Source organism: Xylaria bambusicola, assembly GCF_022495145.1.
Source record: "Xylaria bambusicola strain CBS 139988 unplaced genomic scaffold F5B22scaffold_7, whole genome shotgun sequence".
Lineage (NCBI taxonomy): Eukaryota > Fungi > Ascomycota > Sordariomycetes > Xylariales > Xylariaceae > Xylaria > Xylaria bambusicola.
The window spans coordinates 896,440-922,881 of record NW_025953560.1 but is presented as its reverse complement, the minus strand read 5'-3'; the positions used below and the strand labels follow the sequence as shown (position 1 = coordinate 922,881).

At 50.0% G+C, this 26,442-nt stretch overlaps 6 protein-coding genes across 6 annotated transcripts; 1 reads left to right on the top strand and 5 right to left on the bottom strand.

The window, feature by feature from the left end:
• Nucleotides 1-308: 308 nt before the first annotated feature.
• On the bottom strand, nt 309-3,694 carry F5B22DRAFT_594963 (uncharacterized protein). Its single transcript, XM_047974095.1, has 2 exons — nt 2,945-3,694; nt 309-2,878 (listed from the first exon to the last, which is right to left on the bottom strand). Exons 1-2 carry the CDS (start codon nt 3,278-3,280, stop codon nt 809-811), a joined length of 2,406 nt encoding a protein of 801 aa, XP_047834022.1. The 5' UTR covers nt 3,281-3,694; the 3' UTR covers nt 309-808.
• A 577-nt stretch (nt 3,695-4,271) lies between these two features.
• Nucleotides 4,272-6,878, bottom strand: F5B22DRAFT_513324 (uncharacterized protein). Its single transcript, XM_047972557.1, has 2 exons — nt 4,496-6,878; nt 4,272-4,442 (listed from the first exon to the last, which is right to left on the bottom strand). Exons 1-2 carry the CDS (start codon nt 6,700-6,702, stop codon nt 4,409-4,411), a joined length of 2,241 nt encoding a protein of 746 aa, XP_047834021.1. The 5' UTR covers nt 6,703-6,878; the 3' UTR covers nt 4,272-4,408.
• Nucleotides 6,879-9,348: 2,470 nt separating this feature from the next.
• F5B22DRAFT_513239 (family 35 glycoside hydrolase) lies at nt 9,349-11,755 on the bottom strand. The gene has a single exon (XM_047972556.1). It carries the CDS (start codon nt 11,566-11,568, stop codon nt 9,607-9,609), a length of 1,962 nt encoding a protein of 653 aa, XP_047834020.1. The 5' UTR covers nt 11,569-11,755; the 3' UTR covers nt 9,349-9,606.
• A 353-nt stretch (nt 11,756-12,108) lies between these two features.
• Nucleotides 12,109-15,907, bottom strand: F5B22DRAFT_594956 (Oxysterol-binding protein-domain-containing protein). Its single transcript, XM_047974094.1, has 4 exons — nt 15,860-15,907; nt 15,553-15,788; nt 15,407-15,483; nt 12,109-15,322 (listed from the first exon to the last, which is right to left on the bottom strand). Exons 2-4 carry the CDS (start codon nt 15,586-15,588, stop codon nt 12,451-12,453), a joined length of 2,985 nt encoding a protein of 994 aa, XP_047834019.1. The 5' UTR covers nt 15,589-15,788; nt 15,860-15,907; the 3' UTR covers nt 12,109-12,450.
• Nucleotides 15,908-16,689: 782 nt separating this feature from the next.
• Nucleotides 16,690-19,517, top strand: F5B22DRAFT_513212 (uncharacterized protein). Its single transcript, XM_047972555.1, has 2 exons — nt 16,690-17,226; nt 17,301-19,517. The coding sequence occupies exons 1-2, from the start codon at nt 16,817-16,819 to the stop codon at nt 18,994-18,996; spliced, it is 2,106 nt and encodes a 701-aa protein (XP_047834018.1). The 5' UTR covers nt 16,690-16,816; the 3' UTR covers nt 18,997-19,517.
• A 257-nt stretch (nt 19,518-19,774) lies between these two features.
• F5B22DRAFT_513200 (transcription elongation factor SPT6) lies at nt 19,775-24,780 on the bottom strand. Its single transcript, XM_047972554.1, has 4 exons — nt 24,509-24,780; nt 24,258-24,443; nt 20,562-24,201; nt 19,775-20,495 (listed from the first exon to the last, which is right to left on the bottom strand). The coding sequence occupies exons 1-4, from the start codon at nt 24,686-24,688 to the stop codon at nt 20,236-20,238; spliced, it is 4,266 nt and encodes a 1,421-aa protein (XP_047834017.1). The 5' UTR covers nt 24,689-24,780; the 3' UTR covers nt 19,775-20,235.
• Nucleotides 24,781-26,442: the final 1,662 nt, after the last annotated feature.

Genomic DNA, 26,442 nt, shown 5'->3' with positions numbered 1-26,442 from the left:
TGATTCACTTCTCGAAGTCCTTCTCGTAATGATACGATATGCTAGTCAATCTTCACTACAAACTGCTCCCCTGTTATCTTGTTGTCTATTCTACCTGCCTATTTGAAGTGCTTGGATGAAGTAATCTCGTGATCAAATTTACCTTGCCTCGACTTACTGTATATATTTTAACGCTACTTTGACCTACCTACCTCCCTCCTTGCCCGTCTGTCTTGCTCAGGTATCCAGAGTGAGTGAGAAAATGAATGGCCTTGTACTAGAATGAAATTTTTCAATTCGGATTTATATATATATATATATATTTAGGTTCTCGCCTTAAATGTTATTATTGATATTGTGTTAAAAGTTTCCTAATGACTCCAGCGATCATGGCGTCTGTGTACCTACCTATTCGATGTACGGAAACGCGTTCCATCCTCGATAGAGTCATTTCAAGTACAACTATATATATAAAGACACGAATGCATCCCGAAATATCGACGCAGATATATATAAACCCGGAAATCTACGAGTAACCCTTCCGAGATAAAGAGGCGTTTATTGTATATACCATTGTGGGAAACATTGATATAACAATGAATACCTAGTGGAACCAACTCTCTTCATTCCAAACAATTTATAACAAAATCCTACAGAGATGAGTACCATTCTCCTATTTTTACATCACGATCTTATATATCTAGCTTTTAACAAACCTAGTGCTTAGATACTTGAGTATGCAACAGCTTATAAGCATATAAGTGTGTGTGCACATACGCCTATATATCCACCTCTCTATATCCATCCATATCCCACAACTCATATCTAACTAGCGCCCCATATTGAGCAATCCCTCAATATACTTATTCGTATCGACGCCAATGCCCTGCACAAGCCGACTCGCGCCCTCGGCCCAGCCGCCATTGTTCTCCGCGTAGGAGCCGCTGAGGGCTCTGATCCCAGTGGTGTGCTCGCCCGCGCGGCGGATGAGGAAGATCTCCTTGCTGACCGTGCGCTTCGGCACCACGTTCGCCGGCTCCGGGATGTGCGAAGCTTCGCTGTCGAGGGAATCGTCTTGGCGCAGCGTGGGCACGGGAGGTGGGTTCTGAGTGGAAGAAGTGTTCTCGGATGTAGTACCACTGCTTTCTGACTCTGCGTTTGGAGTAAGTGTGGAATCACGGTCTAGGATCCGCGTCCAGACGATCCACCAGCCGCGGCTCGTCTTGCATGTCCGCTCGAGCTCTGAATAGTCGGTCCGAGTAGCTGCGTACATGTTGAGGATCTGGTTGTGGGTGTTGACGGCCTCGGCCCGTGACCACGCCACGTTCTCGTGGAGCAGCTCGGCGGGTGTGGGAATGTTGGGTATGGTCGAGTGGACCGTCATCGCCTTCGGGTCCCAGACGAGATCGAATATATGAGACGCTTTCTCTCCCGTGTCTGGCTTACCTGGTCGGTAGGCCGTGGACACTGCTAATGGTTTCCGCAACGGCGCAAGCTGATGGTGGAGGGATCGGTAAAAGCCGTCCCAAGCCAGCGAGTCTGTTCTATTGCGGAATAAGAATGTGAATATGAAAGGTTTGTTGACGTAGACGACCACGCGCATCTTCTGCGTTTTGTTGCGATCCTGGCTGTCGAATTGGGAGTTCGGATCCATGTAGTCCTTGGCGCCAGATTTCGTCAAGGTCAACTCGGTTCTTCCACTGCCCAAATCCTCAACTTTCTCGGATTCTACTTGCTCTTCGCTATCGAGCTCGACCGTAAGTGTTCGAAGTAGAATCCTGGAGTTGTGTTCCGACGTCTGGGACTCATTGCCGCTTTGATCTTCACGGTCGTCCGTATTGATACTGAGCTCTTCCAAGTCGCCCAGCAACCCAACAAGATACTGCCCACAGTCATCAGAGGATTTAGGCGGAGCGGGCTCGCTGACTTTAGCAGGCTGTGCATCGTCTTTCGCTAGGGAAGTATCTGCGTGTGCCTCGTTCTCAGAGCTACCTAAGCTCCAATGCGTCCCGTAGCCCATCTTAAGATAGCTCATGAATTTGTTCATTCCGCTTTCATCAGGTGACGTTTCCTCCTGCGCAGACCCCGCCCTACTAGATTCCTGCTGCAAGGTGTCACCTTTCGATGCGTTATGGCTAACAGAAACTGTGGTGTCATTTAGTTGCGACTGAGTTTCACTGCCACCTGTAGCATTGGTTACGGATTTCCTCCTTTTTCGTCTGGCTTGTCGTGTCGATGTTGGACTCTCCTTCACGCCGTATGCATCTTCACCCCACGAGTAGATTTCTTCCATCCAGGAAGTGATATCATAGACCGACTTCCTCGATAGCGCGCCAACGCCCAAGAAGATTGCACCATCTTCGGCACCGGGTTCTTCTCCAGTCCCCAGCCATTGCGTAGAAGATGTATCACCCTTCTCTCCTTTGGTAGGCTCTGCTTCTGGTGCACACTCGGAGGAGCCAAATTTTGATACAACCAGATCTGTTAGTCCTTCAACTCTATCAACAAACCCTTCAAGGACTTCTCTCTCGCCACTGCCGCGTTCTTCCTCGCCCACGCCCACACCAAGCTCGCCACACGCTGCAATCTTGATACCCCTGTAAACGTTGCTTGCTGGGTTACCGTGGAGCATGACATCCCACGTAGATAAGAAGAGGTCCCAAAATCGACTCAATATCTTGATGAAATTGGGTCGCCTAGACTTGACAAACAAGGCACTCAGAGACGATGCATGATGCAGCAAGAACATGGAATGTGCGCGTAGTAGATCGCGCATGAGCAAGGTGCTCGGCTTCAGTTCCCGTGACGAATACTCAACATTTTCCGGCTGCTCAGCTGTCTTACCCGCAGCAGGCTGACCGATCCTGGGAGGAAGCGGGATCTTGCTGAGGTCGATAGACTGCACGTAATTGAACAAGTGTTAGCATCATTCTGCTGCGGTTTAGGCATGGATGTGTCTACATACTGCTAATATCCACCAACCGGGCTCGACTTCCTGCAAGACAACCCGAGTCTTCTCAGTCTCTATGGTGTTCACGGGCTCACCATTAGAAAAGCCACGACTAAACTCGACCATGCCTTGAGCAAGTCCAATTTGTCTGAGACGCTCATTACGTTCTTCTTGCGAAATGTCAGCGGTGGGCTTCCCACGCGATCGGTGACGTCGCTTCTGGGATTGGGTATTGACAGAGGCATAGTAGACTATCTGGTCATCGATGGTCTCGTCCGTTGCTCCAAGAGACGGATTGAAGATGGCCAAAAAGCCCAACTGCGCGGGCACAACAGCCATCTGATTAGTCATGGTAGAAATGGTCAGTCATTGATGCCCGGAGTGTCGAAAGATTTTCGAGGTGAGAAGACAGGATGATGCCAGTATGATATACACCAGAATAATGAGAGGGCAGGACTAGGCGGTGCTGCCTTTACGGCCCAACCGAGACCAAGCATACAAAGCCTCCCGTTTCGACGCCTAGTGTATAACTTTGTGATACGACGCAAAGACAGCAAGTGATCCAGCTTCAGATGTCAGACACCAAACGGAGCCTGGTGGCTGTTCTGGCCAGGCCCAAAAGAACGACAGCGAGTCCCAAGGTGTAGATATGGAAATGCAGGTCGCATCGTAGTGGGTGGTTTACTGGGTCTAGAGCCCTCTCTGTAATATGCTGTTCGGCCCTGCGAGACCACCTAACTTTGGCGCTGAGCTAGCTGTTGTATATACCTATACTAAATCTCGCACTGCAGATGCCCCACTGACTTGCGTCAGAGTTCGTGAGCTTGTGAGCTCATCTACGCAGATCTGATCACGTTGTGACTAATGGACTCAGCTCAATTCAACCAACCTCGATATCCCGCAGACCATCTTTCATCATCACCATCATCATCAGTAGGCAGCTTATGGTTCCTGTCATGGATATTATTTATTTATGGCAATAAAGCATCCCTAACAGTACAAAATTCATCATAGCCCAAAACCCTAGCCCAGCTATTCCTATAACGCTGGTTGCATTTGCAAGCCTGTCTGGTTTACAGTGACCAGGTGGTGCATCTTATACAATAACCCGAAAAAAAAGGAAAAAAAAAAGACAGTAGGGTTTCCTACTGTTCTCATTCGACGCCGCCTGTGAATGCTGATAGACGCTTTTCGTGTCGGGGTCATGAGAAACTCTATGATTTAACATGGCGCGAATAGTAGACCAACCCGCACGCTCGTTTAGCAAGGCGCGCTTCGTCTTGCTTACTTGATACAGACGAAGCCCTCCTAGGCCGTACAATTGGAAGATGTAATTCCAACCAAATACTTCCACTGCCATTGGATACAGGTCAAGACCAACAATCCCATCCCAATAGTCATCATGATTCCAGTATGAACAACAGCTGGTAAGTGCTCCAGCTAAAAGAACCCTCTAGCTTCTGGGGGGTTGACCGCTACCTAATGGTCATAACCCGCGCCACGTTGCCATGGACTGTCATCTTGTTAGTCATTGTTGTCTAGGGAAATTCATCTGAGAAGACATACCTTGCGTTGTTCTGTGCTCTAAAACCTGTGGGAGTAGAGTTGTTCTGCGCTCGGAATGCGCTGGCCGAAGAAGGGCCATACGGGCTGACTGATCTGTTTGAGCCACCATTGGCAGGGAATAGCGGCACTGACGGGTCTACAGGAGACCGTGGCCGGGGAGGTTGATAGTTCTGGGGGGCAGAAACGGGCCCGGCGGGAACGCTCAAACGGCTATCGGCGCGGCGCCTCATTGACTCCGATGATATGGATTCAGCATCATCATCTAGATCCAATCCAGGCTTGTAGTAACCCGCCTTGTCGCCACGAGCTGTCGCGGCTAGGGCATCGAGCTCCGTCGTACCCGTCAGCTGGGACTGAGACTTCATAAACGATGTTCGATCATCGGCCATGAACTGGTATCGGGCATCAGGGTTCTTCCGGTAGAAAACCATTCCGGTCGAGACAATGAGCATGATGAGCAAGACAGTAGCGAAGATGGCATTGAGGAAGAAGAGAATAAGACCAATAACACCGTTAACAAGAGGAGGTTGATCAAAGACGTCTGAGAAGATTAGAAGGAAGATAGCGTTGATGAAGTTAACAACGCAGATGGAGATGTTGAAGGAGTTGGTACTCTTGTCCATCCAAGGTCGGAGGACGCTCACGGCAATAAGGGCACCAGCTTCGATCAGGAGGAATCCAATGGCTTGGGCAGTTCCGCTGTTTTGGGCAAAGGCGATGAAAAGTGACTTAACAAACGTGTAGCCGAGGACCGGAATGACAAAGTAATAAGCCGAAGCCCGGAATTGAACGTAGAGGAAACCCCATTTGTTAAGCGCGTGAGGATCTGAGAAAAGGATGTAGGCGGGATTGCGGTGCATGGCAACTGAGCGACGTGCAATGCGAATCACCTTGAAGGCAGCCCATCCCAGGGTAACAGTCATGCCCACCAAGAAGAAAATGGCTAACACAACCTCGGCAGGAGAGTCGACTTGCGTGAACTCCCAGAGGCACAGGATGGTCATTTGGGGGTAACCAATCAGTGTCAAACGGAACAAAATTCCCTTCAAGATGGTGAGCCACCCATTGCGAAACTCGAGAAATGTATCTGGTTTCATCCAATGCTTCTTAGCAGCGAGCTCACACCAGCCTTTGAACGCGGCAATACCAGCAATCGTGAACACGACCAGCAGAGAATAGAAGACGAGACCGGTCAGGAACAAGTTTGTTGACTCGATGTGGGCCCTGAAAGCAACACGCTGAATACCACGGACAATGTAGCTTCCTGAGCCCGTCATAATATTACCACGTTTCATCAACTCGGCAGTACCACGAGGAACCAATGATGCGGATCTTCGGTAAATACCAACTGCCGCCTCTGGCAAGACTGACAAAGCACGCTTCTCGACTTGGACAGAGAGTGTAGTAAGCGAATCAAAGATGGTGGAAGGAGTACCACCAGTTGCACGCTGATACCAAGTGAAGATATCCTGCAAGAAGTCCACATTGATAATACCCATCGACCACTGGAAATCTTGTGTCCAGGACTGAACAACTGGTGGGAGTTTGACGCTGGTCATACCAAGTATAGCCTGAGCCTGGAAAAAGCCGAAAAGAGACAAGGCACCCGAGGCAATGTGAGCAGCGGCGTTGGCATGACCAAGACCGTTCAGGACAGCAGACGAACAGAGCACGACGAAAGCGATAGCGGCGAGGGTCCATTTCACAGCTATTAGATTGACAGTCTTGCCATTGGATACGTCAGCTTCGACACAAGCTACACGCTCCTTGGTATCTCTGTTGGTGAGAACAACACGAACAGTGGCATCTAAGTCGGGAAAGGTGTATGCGATACTGGGAATTTGATCTTTGGCGGATGGATCTACGTCGAAATTAAATTTGAGTGGAATTTTGCCAGCGGTCATAGGACAAAGACCGGCTAGTCCAAGATCGCATGGATTCACACTCTGCTCGATGATTGGATAACCGTAAGCGACAACGGATACGTCGAAGTTGACGAACCCTTCCACGGACGATGTCGCAACAACGTTGACGGTGGCCACGTTGTCATTTGGAATGTAGGTCACGTTGAAGAGACTTGCGGTAAACTGAGAGTTGGTTTGGCACGAGTTGAGCGATGTCGACGAGAGCATGGGCCCAGCGGCATTGGAGCCAACCGCCGAAAGGGCGGATAGCCATAACGCCGACCGTACATTTGAGAATCTCATGGTGGAGGAATGAGGTCGTTGCGAAACGGATTTGAATATTAAGGTATACGGCGTACGAGATACCGCGCGCCGAATGAATAGATTACGCGCCTTTGTAAAGAGACGCTTCCTTGGTTCCAGGTGAAAGAGCGTGGTCAATCAATTACATCGGTAGGCTTAGCGAAAAAACCTAGATTCTAGACAAAGAAACAGATAACTCTATGCCGGTGTTCCTTGGGAGCAAGGCACCAAACACAGGAGCGGTTGGTAGTGATGCTCTGAAGGATCGAGACCAGATGCAGTTACAACCGTTCCCCAAGCCTTGTTGATGAAAAGGAGAAAAATATCGGCTTCTCTAAGTGTGCAATAAGCGAATGGGTGTGTGCGCGTGCCGCCTTTCGAAGAGTCGTAACAAAAGGGGGCGGTTTGGGTACGAAACCGAGTCGGCGAAACAACAAAAACAGCACAACGACGATTCCCCTTCGCAGAACGGGAGTGTTGAGAGTCGTTGGAACAACGGTCGACGAGAATCGGGAACGATCGAGTCGGTCGGGTCGAAATTAGTGGAGAGTGGCAGAAGAAGATAAATGGGTTTCAGAGAGTGACTTTGGTCGGCAAATGGTGATGTAGGTGGTTGATGGCGGAGTGGGCTAGAAATTCCAAGAGGAGGAGGAGGGCAGACGAAGAACAGGATAATGGACGAGACAAGAGACGTTCAAGGCCAGCCAGCGTGAGTGTACCGCTTGCTTAGTGTAAGTAGGGCCGTAATTTAGGTACAGTAGTCGGGTCTGGGAGGTGGTAGGGGAGGCTTGGAGGCTTGGACGGCTTGGGGCTTGGAGGATTTGTCTTGCCTGAGTGCCCAGATTGGACAAGAGAAGAGGGCACGACACAACAAGAAAGGGGACGGTGGGCCGGGCGGATGCCAAAAGATCCCAAAGTAGAGAGGTACATGTACATCACTTCCAGGTACTGTTACATACAAGTCGATCGGCACATCGGCTAGGTCCTGTGCCAGCTGGCAGCCACGAGTGCTTAGGCCGGTTTGCAGTGGTGACAGGCCGTTCAGCTGCGACAAGCAGGGAGATCTGAAGCGGATTGGAGGGCTGGCGGCTGGAGTGGGGCTATCTGGCCAGTTAATCGAAACAATTCCAGTTCAATTAGTACAGCTCCACCGTCGTAGTCTGGTCGTAGCAAGTACCTATCTACTAAGTATAAGGCACTAGGGGTACCCTACAGCATACTACAGGGCATTAGGTACAATAGATACAATAGATGCATAGGGTCAGTACTTGCCCATATGACGCCAACTGAGGAATGAGAGAGGTAAATTACGCGTCATGAACAGCCCAAAAACTCATGCGTACTGTACCTACTGTAGTGTACCTACCTGGGCGCTTGCCTGTCCAGTTTTCTTAATTTAACTCTTCTTTATCAATCATCGGCCGTATTGACTTCTCCCGTGGATGATTTGTCTCGTCGTTCGTGAACCGTTGTTGGTGATAAACCAAAATCCTCAAGAGCCCAGTATGCTACAGGAAGTACATGTGTGTAGTCGTATCGTATTCAGGAACCTCCGCCAAATCACTAGAGAGCTTTTGGCGTCACCAGTCATGAGGAAATAATGCATACCTAGTGAGGGCTAGATCAGCTTGGCCAGATGGTTGCCACTTGTGTTGCTGACGTCGAGCCGTAGCATGTTTGCTGTGTATCGGTCAGAGATCGGTTGTTGCCAGGGAACAAGATGGATTGTCCTGGCTTGAAATCATCACGCATCGGCTGAAGGGCCTGTCCAACACAGGATGAGCAAGAATTTATACTATCTACGGACTGGTAACGCGGCAGATCTCTCAGATCGTCGCCTCTAGTGGGTTGTATCACGACACAATTCAGCACAAGGTATCACATTGTACCATGTAGCATGGCATTACACCATATATTGAACAAAAGCTTTCGGCTGAGCACAAACTTACTTTCCTTTTTATGCCAAACAAGCTATGGTAGCAACACAACTATGTCACGATGGTAACAATTGCATCATAGGTACACCAACCACCCCACTCGATGCATGACTCCATGTCTCTGGCCCGGCCACCAATGCACACCGAACGCATGGTAGGTATACCTATGGTAGGTAGACTGACCAAATGCTATCTATAATACGAACGGGTCATCTGTGCGACCAGTCTTACAGTAGTCAGTCATTATTAGCCTTTGAAGAGAAGCGTTGAAGAAAGACACAAACGGGACGGGAACAGACGAAACGAGAACAAGAAAAGCCCCGAGGTGAAACACGAAGGACTCACGACGTGATCCAAGACTTGTCCAAGACACTGGCACTAGGTATTTCAGTCGCCAGCCCAGAGTCTGCGCAGAGTCTGCCAGAGCGTTTACGAGCCTGCGACAATGCATGTTTAGAAAAGGCCGCCCACAGCCAATAGATCGCCCCGGGAGGTCGCGCCCTTCATTTCATCTCAGGTGCACCTGCGAGCACTGCCACCCTCGGCTCCCTCGAACCGCCGGGTTCTTTGACGGGTCCTTTGAACGCTTGACGGGGGGGTTGCGGCATGGTCGGGTCGGATATTCGGCTGTCATAGTGTCCCAATACATCCCCTAATACGTCGTACTCCTACTTACTTACTCTGTCCTAGAGGCTGAAGAACTAGAGGCTACAACAGGGCACTAGATAGCCGCCAGTCATTCTAGTCTTCTTAGAAGACCAACCGATCCCTTGCCAACCAACCTTGTCGCCCACTATTGAATTACCTATTGTACAACAAATACAACATTGGCACACACTTACATATTCCTACGTACGGTATCCCTAAGTAGGAAGCCCTATGTACCTAGAAGATGAATGAGATGATGCTGTACAACCTATGTTGAATGTCGACGATATGCATGCCTACTTATAACACTTGTGCTACGCTACGGATAGTCAGGATCAGGGTAATTCCCCCATTCCCTCTCCGCCGCCCCAAACACGCTCAACGTATCCACCCGTGGCTCTAACTCGAGGATCACAACCTCATTCGCCCCCACCGGTTTCAGCACTGTCCCCGGCAAATACAACGACTGCTGCGGCCCAATGATCCAATACCGGCCCAGGTTGAACCCGTTGACCCAAACGTTGCCCTTGACGCCGTCCGGCACAGCCAGGAACGTGTCCAGCAGCGCCGGGTCCGTGTCGTCCTCCGCGTCCATGTCCATGTCGAACGTCGCGCGGTAGAAGACGGGCGGGGAACCTGCTTCTGTCCTGGGAAGACGTGTCTGGTTCCCAGCTGACGACGGCGGCGCCTCTAGGGGCAGGCAATATATCTTCCAGCCTTCGAGCGCTCGTGAGCCGACTGTGACGTCTCCCAGTATGCCCTTGTACGGATCCTCAAGCGCTACGAACGTCCCTGATTCTCGGGACCAGTAGTCAACGCGGCCTAGGTTCTCGACGAGGAGCTGTAGATTGTCGCCTGGTAGTAATGACACGGAGACTTGTGCCGGCCGGGAGTACGTGCTGTCGATGACTCCTTTCTTCACGCCGTTCACGTACACGATCACGCGATCCCTCGCTCGGTCCCCGGGCTGTAATACCCCCTTCACTGTAGTTCTGGCCGTGTGCTCGTATAGAATAAGCCCGTACGCCTGTCCCAGCTCTTCCATTGTCACAGGCGTCTTGCTCACCATCGGCTTGCCGAGGGTATCGAACAACCCAGTCCATGGCGCGAGTTCGAACGCGGGGATCTCCAGCCGAGGTAGATTCTCAGGGGGTTCGGGGACGGTCTCTGGCGGCACGTATTTCAAGATGGTATCCCGCAGCGTGAAATACAGCTCGTTCGTGCGTCCGCTCTCGTCAAGCGGCGATCCGTAGTCGTAGCTCGTCGTGAAGCTCGCCGTGAAGTTCTTCCAGATCGCCCCGTTCGAGAACCCGAAGTTCGTCCCGCCGTGGAACATGTACAGCGAGATGGAATTGTTGGCCCCGAGCACGTGGTCCAAATCCGTCACGAACTGCGCGATCTGCGATGGTCTGCCCACGGTTGTGTTGTGCACGTTGTCGGCGCCCCAGAAGTCCGGCGCGAGCGTGTAGTACTCCCCATCCATCAGGGGCCCAAGCTCACTCTCGTTTGTGATATATTTGTCGCGCGCCGCGAACCCACTCCACGGGTCGCCGTCAATCTCAGCCAGCACCTCGGGTACCTCGCCGCCCGCGAGCGTCCAGTCAACGCCGCCATCGTTCGTGTACAGCGGCACCTCGAAGTTGGCGCGCAGGATATCCCGCAGGCCCGTCGTGTACGCGTGGTCCTCGCCGTACGAGCCGTACTCGTTTTCCACCTGCACCATCAGCAACGGGCCGCCACGCGTGACTTGCAAATCCGCGAGGTCAGCCGCGAGACGCACGAGATACTTCTCCGCGGCCTCCATGAACAGCGCATTGGACGAGCGCACTCGCATCCCAGATACCTTTGCCAGCCACGCGGGGAACCCTCCCCATTCCCTCTCGCCGCAGATATACGGGCCCGGTCTTAGGATGACATTCAGCCCTTCCTCCTGCGCGATGCGGAAGAACGCTGCGACATCATTACTGATACCGCTGATATCCGCGCTCTTCCCCTTGTCGTTATTCCATTCCCCCGGACTCGGCTCCAGGAGGTTCCAGTACACGTAGCTGAATATGGTGTTCAGACCCATTGCCCGTGCTTTCGCGAGCCGGTCCCGCCAGTACGGCGCTGGGACGCGCTGGGGATCCATCTGGCCCCCGATGATGACGTACGGCGAACCATGGAGGTAGAATGTGGTCCGGTCGTACGTAAACGCCGCCGACGAGGGCGCGGAGGCGGCTACCTTGACGGATGCGATGGCCGCGGCTAGAAGGGCCGCGAAGTATTTACCCCAGCGCATGTTTGCGAGTCTTTTGCACGGCGCGGAGGAAATTAACTGCGTGAGATCGAGCGGCTAGTCTCTGGTTTTACCATATTCTGTTCCGAGATACCATCGCAAACGATAGTCTGGAATCCCCATCTCGGATTCCAAGATAAGTAAGTACCTCTAGCACTATATAATCATACATCTTCACCAAAGGACATGGAAGATCCCCCGCATCCAAAATCGTATATAGATACCGTCTTTGGCAAGCGATGTACATAACGAGGGTCGTATCAATGAACACCTCCCCCTCCTCGCGGGTCTAGACTTAATCAATTATACCATGCCACCCTCCATGGTATTCTTCTTCCATCTATAGCCGAGATCGTCGTGATTGAATTATTCCGTCTCTAGAATGTTACCTGGATGGATATATACCAGGGCACTGACCAGGCAAGGTAATACACAAGGTATCTAAGATAAAGCTCGCCATGACCCACTGTGATGCGACAATAACTCAACTTACATACATGGACGATTCCAAGCGTGCCAATCGAAGGTTGGGACAAAGTAGTTCGCTTCCTATCTCGGTAGATACACTCTAGCGCCTGTCTAATAACTCTCATCTCTTATTCTACAAACGTCATAGGTGAGGTGTTGAATTCTCTAAATATGCGAGTAAGTATCATAAGTAGTAGATAGTCCTCTATATCGGCATGTATTCCACGCATGATAGCTCTCTATAAGGTATTCCGCTTTTAAGTAAATAATACACATCTAACGCCAACTCCATGCATAGAGGAGATCTATCTCCGCTGCTATAATGTCTAAAAGATAGTATAGTCTTCACATACGCTTGACTAAAAAACGTTCTACACGCTTTATACTAGGTAGGCTCTAAAGAGAGAGCATCGTGTTCTACTCAGGCACGTCAAAGATCTTTTCAATGCCCTTCCACTCGCCCTTGCTTCTTTCCTCCCAGTAGCTGTCTTTGCCGCCCCTGAAGCGCCAGAGCTCCTCACCATCTGGCGTGTCGGCGACCTTGTAGAACCATTTCGGCTTGTGGTCTTCTCCTCTGTCTTCCAGTTCTCTTCGCCTCGCGCGCTGTGCCTCTTCAAGTCTGACCTTCCATGACTCTGCATCGTCCAGCCTCCCTTGTTCGGCGAGTTGCTGATCGGGGCGAAGTCGGGTATCTGTAGGGGGTAGCCGATTCCTCTCGATATCCGTGATCTCGTTTAAGCTCGCCGCGAAGGCCGTCATACCGTAAGTATTGGCTGGGTTGGGTACTAGTTGACCGGCTTTCCAGATTTCTTGGCCCGCATTCTTGCCACCTTCGACCACTTGTAGTGACTTCGTCCAAGTTCCTGTGAGGCTCACACCGGTAGATCCACCATCTGGTCCAAACGTATCGACGTGAACGTCTTCACAGCGCCCACCGAACATGCCTTTCGTTTTGAACTCAATGTTGGCTTTGGCTCCCGTCGACTCGTTCGATACGGTCATAGTGCCAACTGGTTCTACATACTTCTCGCCCATGACCACGTTCCGTAGAAACATGGTGCCAATGTTCCAAGAATAAAGCTCATCACTTCCATCGGGCAGACGCAATGATACACGTACACGTCCATCAGTGGTGATCTCGGCGCTTTTCCCCCAGAACTTTTGTCCTGGGGCGGGGCTTTGAGTCAAAGACCAATTCTCTGCATCAGCCTGCATAGCCAACCGCACTGGTCGATGAGTGACTTTTTCCACAAGCAAACGGAAACCACCAGGCGTTTCACTCTCTGTACGAAGGAGTTCAAATGTCTCGCCGAGGAGGGGATTGAATGGTTTTCGCATGGCTCGCTCTTTCACACGATTGATGCTGAATTGTGAGATCGCGAAGGCGGTGACAAAAAGGAGTCTATCCCTCGGAACCTTCTGCTGGGATGCTTGGTCAAGTAATTGTGCGTACTCTAACTGCTCTGCTACTCTTTGCAACATTGAAGTTGGTTCGTTTGCTGAAACAGGCATGCTGATTGTACTCAGGTCCTTGCCGACATTTTTGCGTACAAATGCGATAAGGCTCGGTGGAAGTACAGTAGCTGGAGGGATAGTTTTACGGCGATCAACGGCTATGTCAACAGGCAAAGGATGTAGTGTTTTTGGCCTCAGCGGGAAAAGAGCTGCCGCGCCGCTCTTATCCCCTATTTCCGTATCACTCTCAATAGAAGAGATCGACGACACATCGTCGATAGAAGCCTCGTCTGCCGCCGACTCAGGAGACTCGACGTCACTCTCATGACGATCAATAACCAGAACACTTCCACTGTTGTTGGGTTCACCGGCTTCAGCGTCAAAGAATTCGTCAGCAGAGAGTGTTGATTCCATGCTTTTTCTCGCTGTGGGGGTCCTTGACAATGGCATTCGGCGCCGTTTGCTGTTGGAAAGAAGGTTGGTAAAATCCACTACCACTAAATCCAAATCATTGAGAAGAGCAGCACAATGGTCCTCTGTGCTTCTTCCCGCTTGACCACCGCCCTTAGACAAGCGTTTAGAATTTACCCCGTTTAGCCTCGTAGAGGCGGCCGAGCTTGGCACCGGTACGGCCAGAGATGATGATACTGTTGGGGCTAGGACACCTGGTGTACGTAGCGAAGCACTAGATTTTCTCTTCCAGAAAGGTCGCTTCTCCGATTGTGCTGTAGGAAAATAGCCATCGCCTTCTTCAGACATATCTATACTACCAGGCGAGAGATGAGAGCTCACAGGTCGCTGTTGCTGCTTCTCCGCGGCCATGTCCTTAACGAGACGGCGAAGAGCATCCCGCGTCCCTACTATACGACTCACGAGGGCTTCCACTTTTTGCCAGTCTCGATCCTCTTCTTGTTGAGTATTGGGGACAGATGTATGCTGGGCATTTGGCACAGTTAACCTTTCGCGCTGCACTTGGCTGGGCTCTGGTGCTGGCTCAATTCCTCTCGCAACTCTACTGGATCTCTCAAGCGCCTGGGCCCATTCCTTGAACTCCTTGTCATTAGCTGCGCGAAGATGCCAAACTTCGGCGCCTGAATCGATAGTGATCTCCCGTCTTCGCTCGTCAGCGGCAATGGCCGCTAGACTAAGTGGAATGGCACCACGGAGGGCCGAACTGTTCCGGTTGTGGTAGTAGGAAAGTGTACACGACGAGAAATCCAATGAAAAATAGCGCCGAGCATAGCCTTGCCCCTTCTTCCTCCGTCTCTTATGTAGGGTGCCCGTATGATAGGGTGGCGTTGAACCCGATGCATCACTTCGTTTAGCACCCGGTGATGCCATATCTCCAGAGGGGTGACTATGGAGGCTCTCAGCAGAGTCAGCCGCAATAGCGCCGAGATGAGGACTGGGTTTGCCTAAGCTCGTCTTGCTTGTAGTCGCAGCTGGGACGGCCTGCATGTTGGGTAGATAGTTCGCGCCCTGAGGTGGCGCACCAGTAGGGTATGAGAGTATAACCAATGTCGCTGTTTTGGATGTCTGCTTGGAGAATGTGTTGTCGAATATGAGGCCAAACATGCCACCTTGGTTGGCGGTCACATCGTGGGTACCCATTGAGACCTTGTCAGCCTCACATTTGCCGTGCCATTTGACTAGTATGAAGCCTTTGCTGGCCAATTGTCCACGCGCCGTGCTCGCATCGTTCTTGGAAGAGCGGCCGTTCTTGCCACCACTCCCTTCGGCGCCATCGAGTTGTTCGACTGCGCTGTCCAAGTCGCCAGACACGGAATGGAATTTAGTAGCACCAGAGCCAGGATGCCTAACGATACCGAAGTTACTATGAACGGAAGAAGCGTCCTCGTTAGTAATTGATATGAAGGAGGAAATTAGGGAAGCGGGAGAGAAGGTAGGTGGTCATTACATGGACTTTCTATCTGGTTGGATACTCCAAGACAGCGTATGACCTTCTTCGACCTTCACCCATCGCACAATATAGGACTAAACATGGCAGGGCTGTCAGCAACAGATGCTGTGTGCTTCATTAAGGGCGGGGGTCTCTGGTCGCACCTTGCTATGGATTTCGAGGCGCTCTATGCCAGCCATGGTCGATATTAGAGTCGCGCAAGAGTGTCGAGACCAATGATGGGTTACGTAGATGAGAGGTACATATACACGTCCATGCCCTGTAGAAGATCGGCGAGGAGAGGCACAGGTCGGTCGGAAGGGTCGGTGATCGAGGTTAGATGGGTGGTTCAAGGAATCAGCAATTGTCACGCGACGAGCCGAGAGGAGGCGATAGAGAGCTGTCGGTCAGTAAGTCAGTCAGTCAGTCGATGACAGGTATTACCAGGCCAGTCTTAAGTCTTACACATACAGGCAGCAGTGAATCTGACCTCCCTCTCGAGGTAGGGACTTGGCAACGTTGAAGGCCGACTATCCGTCAAGTTGTCGAGGCTAGCTATGTCAGGTTAATCAACCGCTAAGCTGGTAAAGATAGGCTACGTAGTACACGCTATTGGCCCTAGCCTGCTGTTACCCATAGCTACCTACATGTACCTAGGTATGTAGGTAGAGCCATGACGTTACCAGGTAGGTACTCAATTTACCAGCTGCCGCAGTTCCGCTCTTACTAGGTACATACATAGTATGTAAGATGGGCAAATAGATGCGTATACCTACTATGCGTATATTCCTAAGCAATTCATTTATATGATTACACCAGTGAATAACAAGTAGGCACTTGTAACATACAGGTGCGTGCCGAGGCGGGTACTGTGGAATGTAACCTGAATTCACCAACGAGTTACAGGCGCGTGGATAGGACTCGAACTGATGTACCAACCTAGGTAGGTACTGTAATACCTATTTTTAGGCCACCACTGCAATGTCACTTCAGTTTCGCATTCTTATATCCTTCAGGCCTCTCGACAAGTAGGCCGAGTGTAAACTGTCATGTTCACGTCGAGAACGTAACGGAGAATGAATAAGGTTTGTTGCTTAGGTGAACAAAAGGTGCTCCGGTTCCTTTCTGGAAGTTCTAGAGCAGTGATCTGCCTATTATTCCCTTTCCACTTCATTCGTATCAGCTTATGCTCCCAGATCAATGATCAGTACCGCTGTTATGATGATGTGGATGGTCACCTTCAGCAGGAACAGTACGTTGTGCTGGTGTGTGTGACGCTGCAGGCATAGCCACGGAGGCGAGGCGTTACCCCTTGTATCAGTGCTGATGCTTTTCAGCCCGTAGTCTTCTTGAAAGCTTCAGATAAGCCTCTCCGTCACTGTCAGAGGCTTCGTCTTAGTTCTAATATCGTGTAATGACAACTACAACATGGCCGGTCCCCTTTCGATAGCCAGCGGCGCTCTTTCAGCTATCGCTGCGACCAAGCAAACCGTGACTGTAATTTACAAGTTTATCCGAGACTGCAAAGAAGCTCGATCAGATCTAACCCGGATCACGAGGGAGTTATCGGAGCTCACACTAATACTTGAGCTTATAAGAGATGAGAATACCTCAATCACGAAGGACTGCTTGCCCAATGCACTACAAGTGCAGGTTCAGGCTATGCTGGCCAGTTGCACTACTACCGTCCAACAGATCGAAGAGACCCTTGTGAAATGTCGCGGTAAACCCGGGCCGCTTCTCTGGACGATGTTCGAGAAAGACAAAGTGACGACATTGAAGGGCTCCCTCGAAGCGTTCAAGAGCGGCCTTAGTCTCGCGCTTGAAACTGTCAATCTGTTAGTTGAAGCCCCAAATGCTCTATCACCTCCGTCATCGTACTTAACAATACACCCTAACCATCGAGCTTTAGATCTATATCACGAGAAATCAAGAACAACACAGAGATGATTCAAGACACTACTGTTGAGATCAAACACGACACCAATCAAATACTAAATGAGATCTATAAATTACGAGGACAGCTCCCACCTGCCCCGTCGTCAGATCCAGAACACCATCGGCTTGAACAGTGGCTCGATAATTTGACTCATTATGCGGAAACTATCGTGGCTGGTGAAGAGCGTAATGAGATCTCAGATGCGGATGACCTCATTGGGCATACTGGAGCCCTATGGGAGTCAGACAACTCTGCGGCTATCTCTACACAGCCGTCTGAAGTTACGAGCAGGCAAGATCCTTTGGCAACGACTAGGCGGGCTCCTGCGGCAGCCACTGGAAAAGCACCTATATCTACCTCTAGCGACGAAGGTTGGACTGGCACTGAAGATGATAGTGTAAAGCATGCACCAAAACCGTCGAGAGCGCATTCTCCGAAGATCAAAGAGTCGGCAATCAAGAAGCAGAACCAGAGCAACCGGGAATCGAACCAGCTACCCTCCTCTATCACATTCTCCTCTGACACACTCTGCTCGCCATGCAGCTCTAAGCCTGTGGCCCAGGACTACTGCGCAGCCCTAGATCTTTGGGTTACTCTACACGAGGATCTTGTCATCAGACTCTGGTCAGCCCACGCAGGGAAACTCCGCGTGTTTTTACCAGCTCTTCAAGATGTTTATTACGAAACACGCTCAAGTGTTGTGAAATTGATGGGCTTGAATGCATCTGTGCTTTTCTGCCCTACAAGGCCTGAGCTTATCCTCGTGGAAATACACCGTTCCAAGATGGAGGTATGGGACTGGGAGAAAGGGGTCCGTATTCAGACGCCGGAGAGATTCATCATCAAAGGTACGATGTCTTGGAGTACGCTGTCTTGGACGCGTTTTGTCCCACAGTCTACCATCATTTACGTGCGCACCTCCGACAACTACCTCAAGCTTGTGGATCTTGTTGCGCCTTCGAAACTTTGGAAGATATCCCTTGCAGAGGTGTTGAGATCGGTGTACAAGTCAGTGACATCGGAATACCTAGTCGAAATGGTGAGGTTTGTTTCTGAAAGCGAGATCTTCGTTCTGGGTAAAAGGCACCCCCCAGCATTGGGATTTTGGCGTGCCAGGTCACAACGGCACGCACGGGCGGGTTGGCTTATTCAGCTCCCCGTGGTTTCAACCGATGAACTCGGGGGAAGAGCGTCCCTGAGCACAAAATATAGTATCACCGTTATGAGCGGTTCTGAAGCTACCGCGCATTACGCAATACCCCAGGGACTCATATCCGTGTCTCATTTGACTACGATTGGCGATAAGCGATGGCTGACAGTTTCCGGGACCTGGAAGTTACGTGGGAGTGAAGGGAAGACCACACTCAAAAGGACCCAAATCATCAACTTGGATACGGGCACCCCTGTGTCGAACTGGAATGTGCCCTGGTTGTGTGCAGTGCATCCATACAAGTTTGCCATCTTGGGCCCAACGAGTGAGAGCGCCAGTGTGATCAACCTGGAAGACTTAAGCGAATTAGGAACACTCCCGTCTGGGTGGCACTTTAGCCCCTCAAATACTGACAAGATCGCTCTCATAAGATACGTGAATTCGAACATTGAGTTCAGGATGGTAGACGTCGTCTTAGAGAAACCTGCAAGGCAACGGCAACTACTACCACAGAACTGACGTGCAGCACTACACCACATCACTACCATATGATAAAGCAAGCGTATCAAAAATTTCCCTTCGTCTCGCACGCCTCTCTAACTCACTTGCTCGAATAGCGAGAATCAACACTCTCAAGAGCGGGGCCATCCATCACATGAACATATTTTCTAATATTAGACGACATCCTGGGTCTACCTTGTACGAGGCCATTGTGGTAACTTATATATGATCAAATGGCTTATAAAAAGCCTCACGGGAAGAACCACCTGTTGGGATACTTAGCACCTTAAGACTAATTCCAGTCATTTCAAAACGTTGGATTCCATGCCGGGTATTACGGTGCGTATGGAGCAGCACATACACGAGAGTATATTCCACGTTCTGGGAATGACTTGACTTGGACGGAAGCTCACAGAAGGCAAAGCGCGAAAATTACGGGAAATTCCTGGGTTTGTTAGCTTTCTCCTTTATCCGGAACATGCGAGCTCGGAGAAGGACGCTCCTGTGATATTCGCAAGCCTACTCAACTTTACCATTCTACTTGCTCTCCTATAGTGGATTTCTTGCTAATTAGCACATTGGATGGCGTCCCAACATGCTCTTTTACAGGGAAACTTTGCGGATCTTGAAGGGATACAAGAACGGTTCATATAATCCATCATACCATCTCTATTGAAGTAGGAGTGGTTGGTGTTTGGCACGCATCGTGGTATTACGCGTAAATCTCTAAAACCAACCTATATAGGTAAGCTATTCCGTATATGTTCATTCAACGCGCGATGCAATTGCTAATTCCTTCCATTTATAAAAGAAGTTGAGGATAAAAGAATCAACAGATATATGACCTTATAGGGAGGGTGTGGATTAGTTGTTTCTCCCTGGACGCATCCCAACACCTTCAGCAGGGCTAGCAAATCTTAGCTACAGAAACAGTGAAAATGAAGGACAAGGAGAATTCAGCATCGCATCGACTTGTCTATAGATTACCTATTCTACGGAGCCTGGTCGACGAAGGCCTAATACTCAAGCAATGCAATATACTGATCTGCACCATGCTGATAATGTAAAACAGTTAGGGTAAGTGCCATGGACATAAAAATGTTATTACACGTGTTTATACCGGGAAATGTACTACGAAGGATGCTCTCAAGCGCTTGTACCGGTACCTAGTAATATATCGACCGCCAATAGCCATCTCATAGAAACAGGCAATCTGTACCGCAGGCACAACAGCCTACATGTAATCTTTTGTTTCATCTACCTCCTCACTTGTTGCATTCTTGTGATCTCGCTATTGAACCTCAACTTGAAACCATTGCAGAGGGCCCGTGTGTCGGGGTACTGATTTTTCATCATCTCGAAGGCGTGGGGGACCACCTTGACGTTCCACATGCCAATGGGGGAATTACGGCTGGCCTTGAAGCATAGGTGGAAGTAGCCGGGATGCTTTGGATTGATGCAAAACCGATAAATGGAGCGGTTCGGGTTGGCATCCGAGTACGAAGTTAACCAACGTTCTGTGCCTTATCGTTAGAAGACTGCTACGAACAGAGATCAATAGGGAACGTGAATGGCTTGCTTACCTAATTCAGCCAGGCTTCCCTTCTTGAATTTTTCGATACCCATGAGTTCGTCAACCTTTTTAGCCATGGCTTTAACGTGATCCACAATTAGCTCGTCTAAGTCGCTGTACTGGTATTTACCCCCAATGCGGAGCTGCCTGCCAACTGTATACTCGGTCTCTTTGTCTAGCTCGAGTACGTCTATATGTTGAAAGACACCATCCGCAACTTTCCATGTAACAGTAAGGTGGTCATGTCCCTTTGATGAGGGACGTATAACCACATCGCCGGGCGCTTGTGACCCAAGGTACTCCTCGGCCTGTGTTGAGTTAAAGGTTCGAAATAAGGGGTGCTTGATAACTCGCTGCGTGCGTCCGGTGGCCTTATCCTTCTCCTTCAAGTCTTCCTTGTCCTGATCTTCTAATCTGCTGTCCCAGGTACTGCTGTGACGATCATAATCTGATTGTCGTTTGTACGGTTTTTGTACCACCTCCTTCCGCACCGAAAGTTTGGCGTGAAATTCTTTGCGGTTGAGGTCGATGAGCTTGGCCTGGACTGTTTGACCAACATGGATAGAGTCACGCATCGCCCCGTTCCTTAGGTTGACATCATGAGCTTCAATTCTTCCTTCAATACCGCAGTCTAGCTTGGCAATGGCGAAGTCTTCCTTCACCACACGTACGTTGACAGGAATGTTCATTCCTTCAGCGAGCGAGTCTTTGGTCTCGCCGGTAAACATGACAAATATCTGGTCTGATGTAAGAGGGGCGATGGGTCGTCGGAGTTCTTCGTATGGAACCTGCAGCTCTGCCCTGATAGTCTCCAAGGTTGCACGCTTTCTCTGATTGAAGTTTTTCTCCAACTGTTCTGCGTATTCTTCCAGGATCAGTTCATTAACCTTCTCCTGTTCGTCATCTCTGAACAGTTTGCGAACAATAGCGCCGGGTCCATTCTCGTCAGTTTCTGCCTTAACATCCTCTTCATCCAACTCAAGAGCGTCAGCGGCCATTTTGCGGCCAAGCTCGTAGTCTTCAGGGTGAACACGGGTGTTGTCCAAGGGTTCTGATGTAGGATTAGAAGAATCAAACTCAATAGATAAGAAACTGGCACAGTTATTCCAGACCCGAGGCCCAACAACGGGCAGCTTTTTGTTGTCTGGATCACCGACAAGTTCCTCGCGGGTATTGACGATGCCACCGTTGGTATTAATAGTCTTAATGACACTAGTGGCTTTTCGGGGACCAAGGCCAGCAACGTAAGGAAGCAAGTTCGCGGTGTACGGATCACTGACAGCATCGTTGATGTCGACGCCACAGAGGTTGACCATGTCAACCATGGATGTTTCAAGGACTTTCCATAGCTTATCCTGAGGAAGTAAGTGCTGACAGGGATTGTAAAGTAGAGTAGCTACGTCTTTTCCTAGTGCAGCATACTCCTTCATGGGGTTTTGCACGTATTTAGCTAGGGCAATGCAGTACCTTGTTGCGGAGCTCAGAGTAGGGTGCTCTGCTTGAGCTCGAGGGCTATCCTTGTAGAGGCGGGCTACTTCGTCGTTAATAACGAGTACGTCAAGCGGGTCGGTGCGATAGTCGTCTGTCTCTGTATCTAGATACTCAGGGCACATGAGATGCTTCTCTTGGACGAGCGTCTCAAGGTCCCGAACTAATTTGTGTGTTTCCGTTGAAAAGCCGGAAACACCAACGACATCTGGCTTCCGATGTTCGATAAGGTCCACGAACGCCTCACGCTGTTTCTCATCACGTGCAAGATTGACGAATTTGCCATGGTCGACGACGCGACCATCTTCCTCGACCCAAGCCCAGGAAATAGGGTCTCGGTTGGGATCTCCCATTCCGTTCGATAAGGCGAGCACCCGGGGCGTGGTCCCTAGGATCATACCTTTTGGTTTGAGTGGAGCCTGGTCAAGTCGCTTGAGGTATTCCTCGCGGCATGATTTCAAGATTTCCTCTTGGCATGCTGTACGAAGTGAATCTTTAACACCCTTAACAACCACTCTTTCAAGTTTTGGAAAGGCAACATCGAGAACTTTCTGACGCTCATTATTCCAAGCATCTGCAAGTTCGCTGTAATTATCGGAAGCAAACTCGGCGTGAAGTTGCCGAAGAAACTCTCGCTCGTTTTGCAGACGAATAGTCACCTCTACTAGCCCTTCTTCTTCAGCCTTCATCATCTTCAAAAAGAGTTCCGGCCGGCGAGCTAGGTCCGCAATAGTTTGGTTAATGAGGTACTTGATCTCGTAATATGGGTGTGCCTCGTCAATGCGACGAAGGCCTTTGTCTGTTCTACGACAACTGACCTCGCCCATTTGGTAGTATTGGGCCCGAAAATGTTTGCGCATTCTTGGGCTCATAAACAATTCTTCTGCATAGGTCTGTCTCGCATGGTGTAAAACTTGGTCACCTGTGGGGAAATCGCTGTCGGTAAGACTATCGGCCAAGTCGATTGGTAAGCTCTGTTCATCATCTGCGATCACTTTCCTGCCCTCACGCAGCGCGTTCTGAGCTAGTCTGTCTGGGGATATACCGTATGCCTTGACCATTTTGTAGGCTCTAGATTTCCGCACACGATCGAAGACGGAAGACTTTGCACCTGGTCGCTTAGTCGCTTTGGTGTTCCCGTTCATCGCGGCGATATCTTTAAGCTGTGATGAGTATTGGAAATTGATGTAGTCTTGCAGATCTTGGAGTTGCTCCATATCCACGGCCTGCGCTATCATCTTCGGAACCATATCATCCTCGATCTCTGCGGTAGCCTTTAAGTTGTCGTACATCTTCTCCAGAGCATTCCGTTTCTCAATAAGCGAACGGAATTTGATATCTAATTCTAGAATTCGCCAGAGATCATCTTGCGTGAGTAGCTTCTCGGCATTAACGATGTATTCAGGGGCCTCTGGATCATCGCGATGTTCGGGATTCCTTGTCTTGCGAGCATGAATGAGGTAATCTTTGCGGTGTTGGAACACATAAGGTACTTCGAGCTCCTCTACTACAAAGTATTCTAATACCTTACCGACAGCCTTGTGGAAAGGTACCTGTAAGTCGCTGGCAAGTTGCTTCTTTGGCCACATGAGATTGGCAATCCAATGCGACTCTTCCTTGAATTGATCAGCGGATATCTGTAGATGCTTGAATGGCTTCCGATCCAGCTGGAATCGTTCAGGTTCATCTGTGAACCGGATTTCGTTATCTTCGTCGGTCAGGAGCTTCTCGGCTAATTGGGATGGTTCGAAGACGTCTTTTAGCTCGAGGGTTTGCTCTTCCTGCTTACGGACCTCTTCATCTTCTTCTACCTCAAGAGCCCAATCGTATTCAGCGCCATTGCCGAAGATGGCATCCATGTCTTCCAAAGCATCTCTATCGAGGCCGGTCCGATCGATGACCGTGCCAGCCACACCCTTATCCCGAGGTCGAGCTACCTCTTCATCTTCTCTCTGGCGTTGAAGTTCGTCCTCGTCTTCAGGATAGTCCTCCTCAATGAAGCCTTCGAACTCGTCGGCTGTAGCACGGTTCGATCGTCCGCCATATGGGCGGTCTTCGACGACTTCTTCGTCTTCGTCCTCGAACATTTGATCGAGTCCTCGGCGCTCGCTACCGCGCGCTTCATCATCGCGATGACCACGCTTTAGGCGTTTGAACTTACTCTTCCCCGCTGTGTTAGCGCATGGTTGCTGTAAATAGACAAGAGGGCTTGCTATACCTGGCTGGGTTGCTTACGCTCCCATTCCGGGATAGATTCCCCAATAAGATCTAAATCTTCCTCATCGAGTTCTTCTTCCTCTCTGCGTTCCTGCCGGCGCTTGCGCTTTCTTCTTTTCCGTTCTTCGTCCGAATCCTCGTCGACCTCTTCATCTTCGTCTTCGTCGACAATGAATCCTTCGCGAACCTATGATGCACGTATGGTTAGCATCTAGGTTTGAGTAGCCGATGGAAATCGGCGGTTTGGGATACCTTCTGCATTTCCTCCTCATCGTCATCATCATCTTCTTCTTCACTGGAGTCGTTCATATCGTCGTCCCGGCCACGGTTCTTTTCACGAGTTTCCCCGGTCTCCTCATCAAAGGAGTCGTCATTTTCCTCGTCGTCGAGCTCGGCCTCACCGATGACGAGGTCTCTCATTGCGTTGCTCATTTTGCCTTGAGGTCGAAGTAGGGTGATTGATGTCGGGCGAAATAGGCAGCGGCGTGCGCTAGCACGGTTGATTGACGTGGTGTTGCGTACCAGCAGATGTTGATGTGCGAAGGGAAATTACTGTAACGGATAAGTTGAAAAGGAAAACGAGAAGCTATTAGAAGAGGTAGGCGCTGAAAGGCAGTTAGTTATGTGGTGGAGATGAAAGTTTGCGAAAGATGGGAAATTTGGAAATTTGTTGGTCGCGTTGGCCTGGTCTCAGCCTCGCGACAAGATCCTGGTTGGAGCTTCCAAGGTTGCAGGGTGAGTAAGAGGAAACTTTAGTGGACGACATGAACAAAGGTAACAAACGCCACAAAGAATGCCTGCGCCACAGGCAACCAGAGCCGAGTCTTTGATTAGAACATATCCTTAGTATTTAGGTAAGCTTGGCGATACTCAATGCACATAAACAAGATAATGCAATTGAAGGTTACTTCTATACTTTCCCAACCCAAGTCAAGATCAATAGTGCAAGGGTATTATACTTAGATAAGTACCTAGGTACCTATGCATAACTCTCCCCATAGCGGCTGCAATATGGGAAGTTCCATTTGTGATGTTGAATTCCATTGGATTTACCGTCTTGCAACTGAATGAACGACTTCCTGTGTGAACTACCAGGCACCTAATTAGGACGCTTCATACGTCCCCTGGTTTGAAGAGCGGTGTAGTCACCTGCCTTGTACGTCAAGAAAGGACTCATCACACCTGGCATCACATTCGTTGATAGTCTAATTGTATGTATGTCTTGCTGACCACCACTTAGCTCCTGACGATCACGATACGACGCAGAAAGGGTTCGGTTTGCTTGGTGCGAGTCCCACTTTGTACGGCATGTGTTGCTAGTTTGATTGGCTGGATTTAGACATGCATCTCTACATATATAGGCCTAATGTAGGTACACAATCAAGGGTTGGATGTTTGGCTGGCGCAAGAGATTTTATTTGCGTGTGTAGAAGTAGCACTACAGTCCCAGAGAGGTCGTGTTTGAACCTTTGATCCTGTTGGTTTGGGAATGATGACAAGGCTGCCTGCCAACAACGCAATGCCGACTGCCCCAACCGCTTAACCGCCGAATCAAAACGTAGCTCTCCGGGATTGCGAATGGGGACTTCGGTGTGTCTGCATGTGTGTGACATATTCCAAACAGTTGGCTACTTATCCACTGTCCTGCTAATTGCGTACTTGCGCTGAGATGGCATTTCCCTTTCGCTGTTATGTTAGAGTATATCTTTCTCTTCCTCTTGTTCCCAGTCTCATCCTCAGACTTATCCCTCTTCGTTTTTTGACTTGTTAATCTAATCTACTCGATTTCTACAAAGGTACTGTACTGGTAGAACAGATACATTGTGTCCCTCTTCATCAAATTGTCTTATTATCTTGTGACCGCTGCGACCGTTACAGGACAACGAAGCCCACCCAACCAACTCATTCATCATTGTCCATTGGTACCTGAATCGGCCTAAACAAAGTGAGGTAGGGACCTGCAAAGGCCAGGGGATACCTACCTAAGTAAAGCAACTGTCAACAACCTACAGCACGGTGCCCCCCGCGCTAAGGACAGCTACCATAGCGACCCCCTCTATTAACACCCGTTGCAACCACCTCACTATACCTCCCTAGCACCTGCTAATAGGGAGGCCCCCCTCCCCTGTGTATAACCGAGCTCCCTTTCCCCCATGGGTCATCACCTATCCACCTAACCTAGCTTT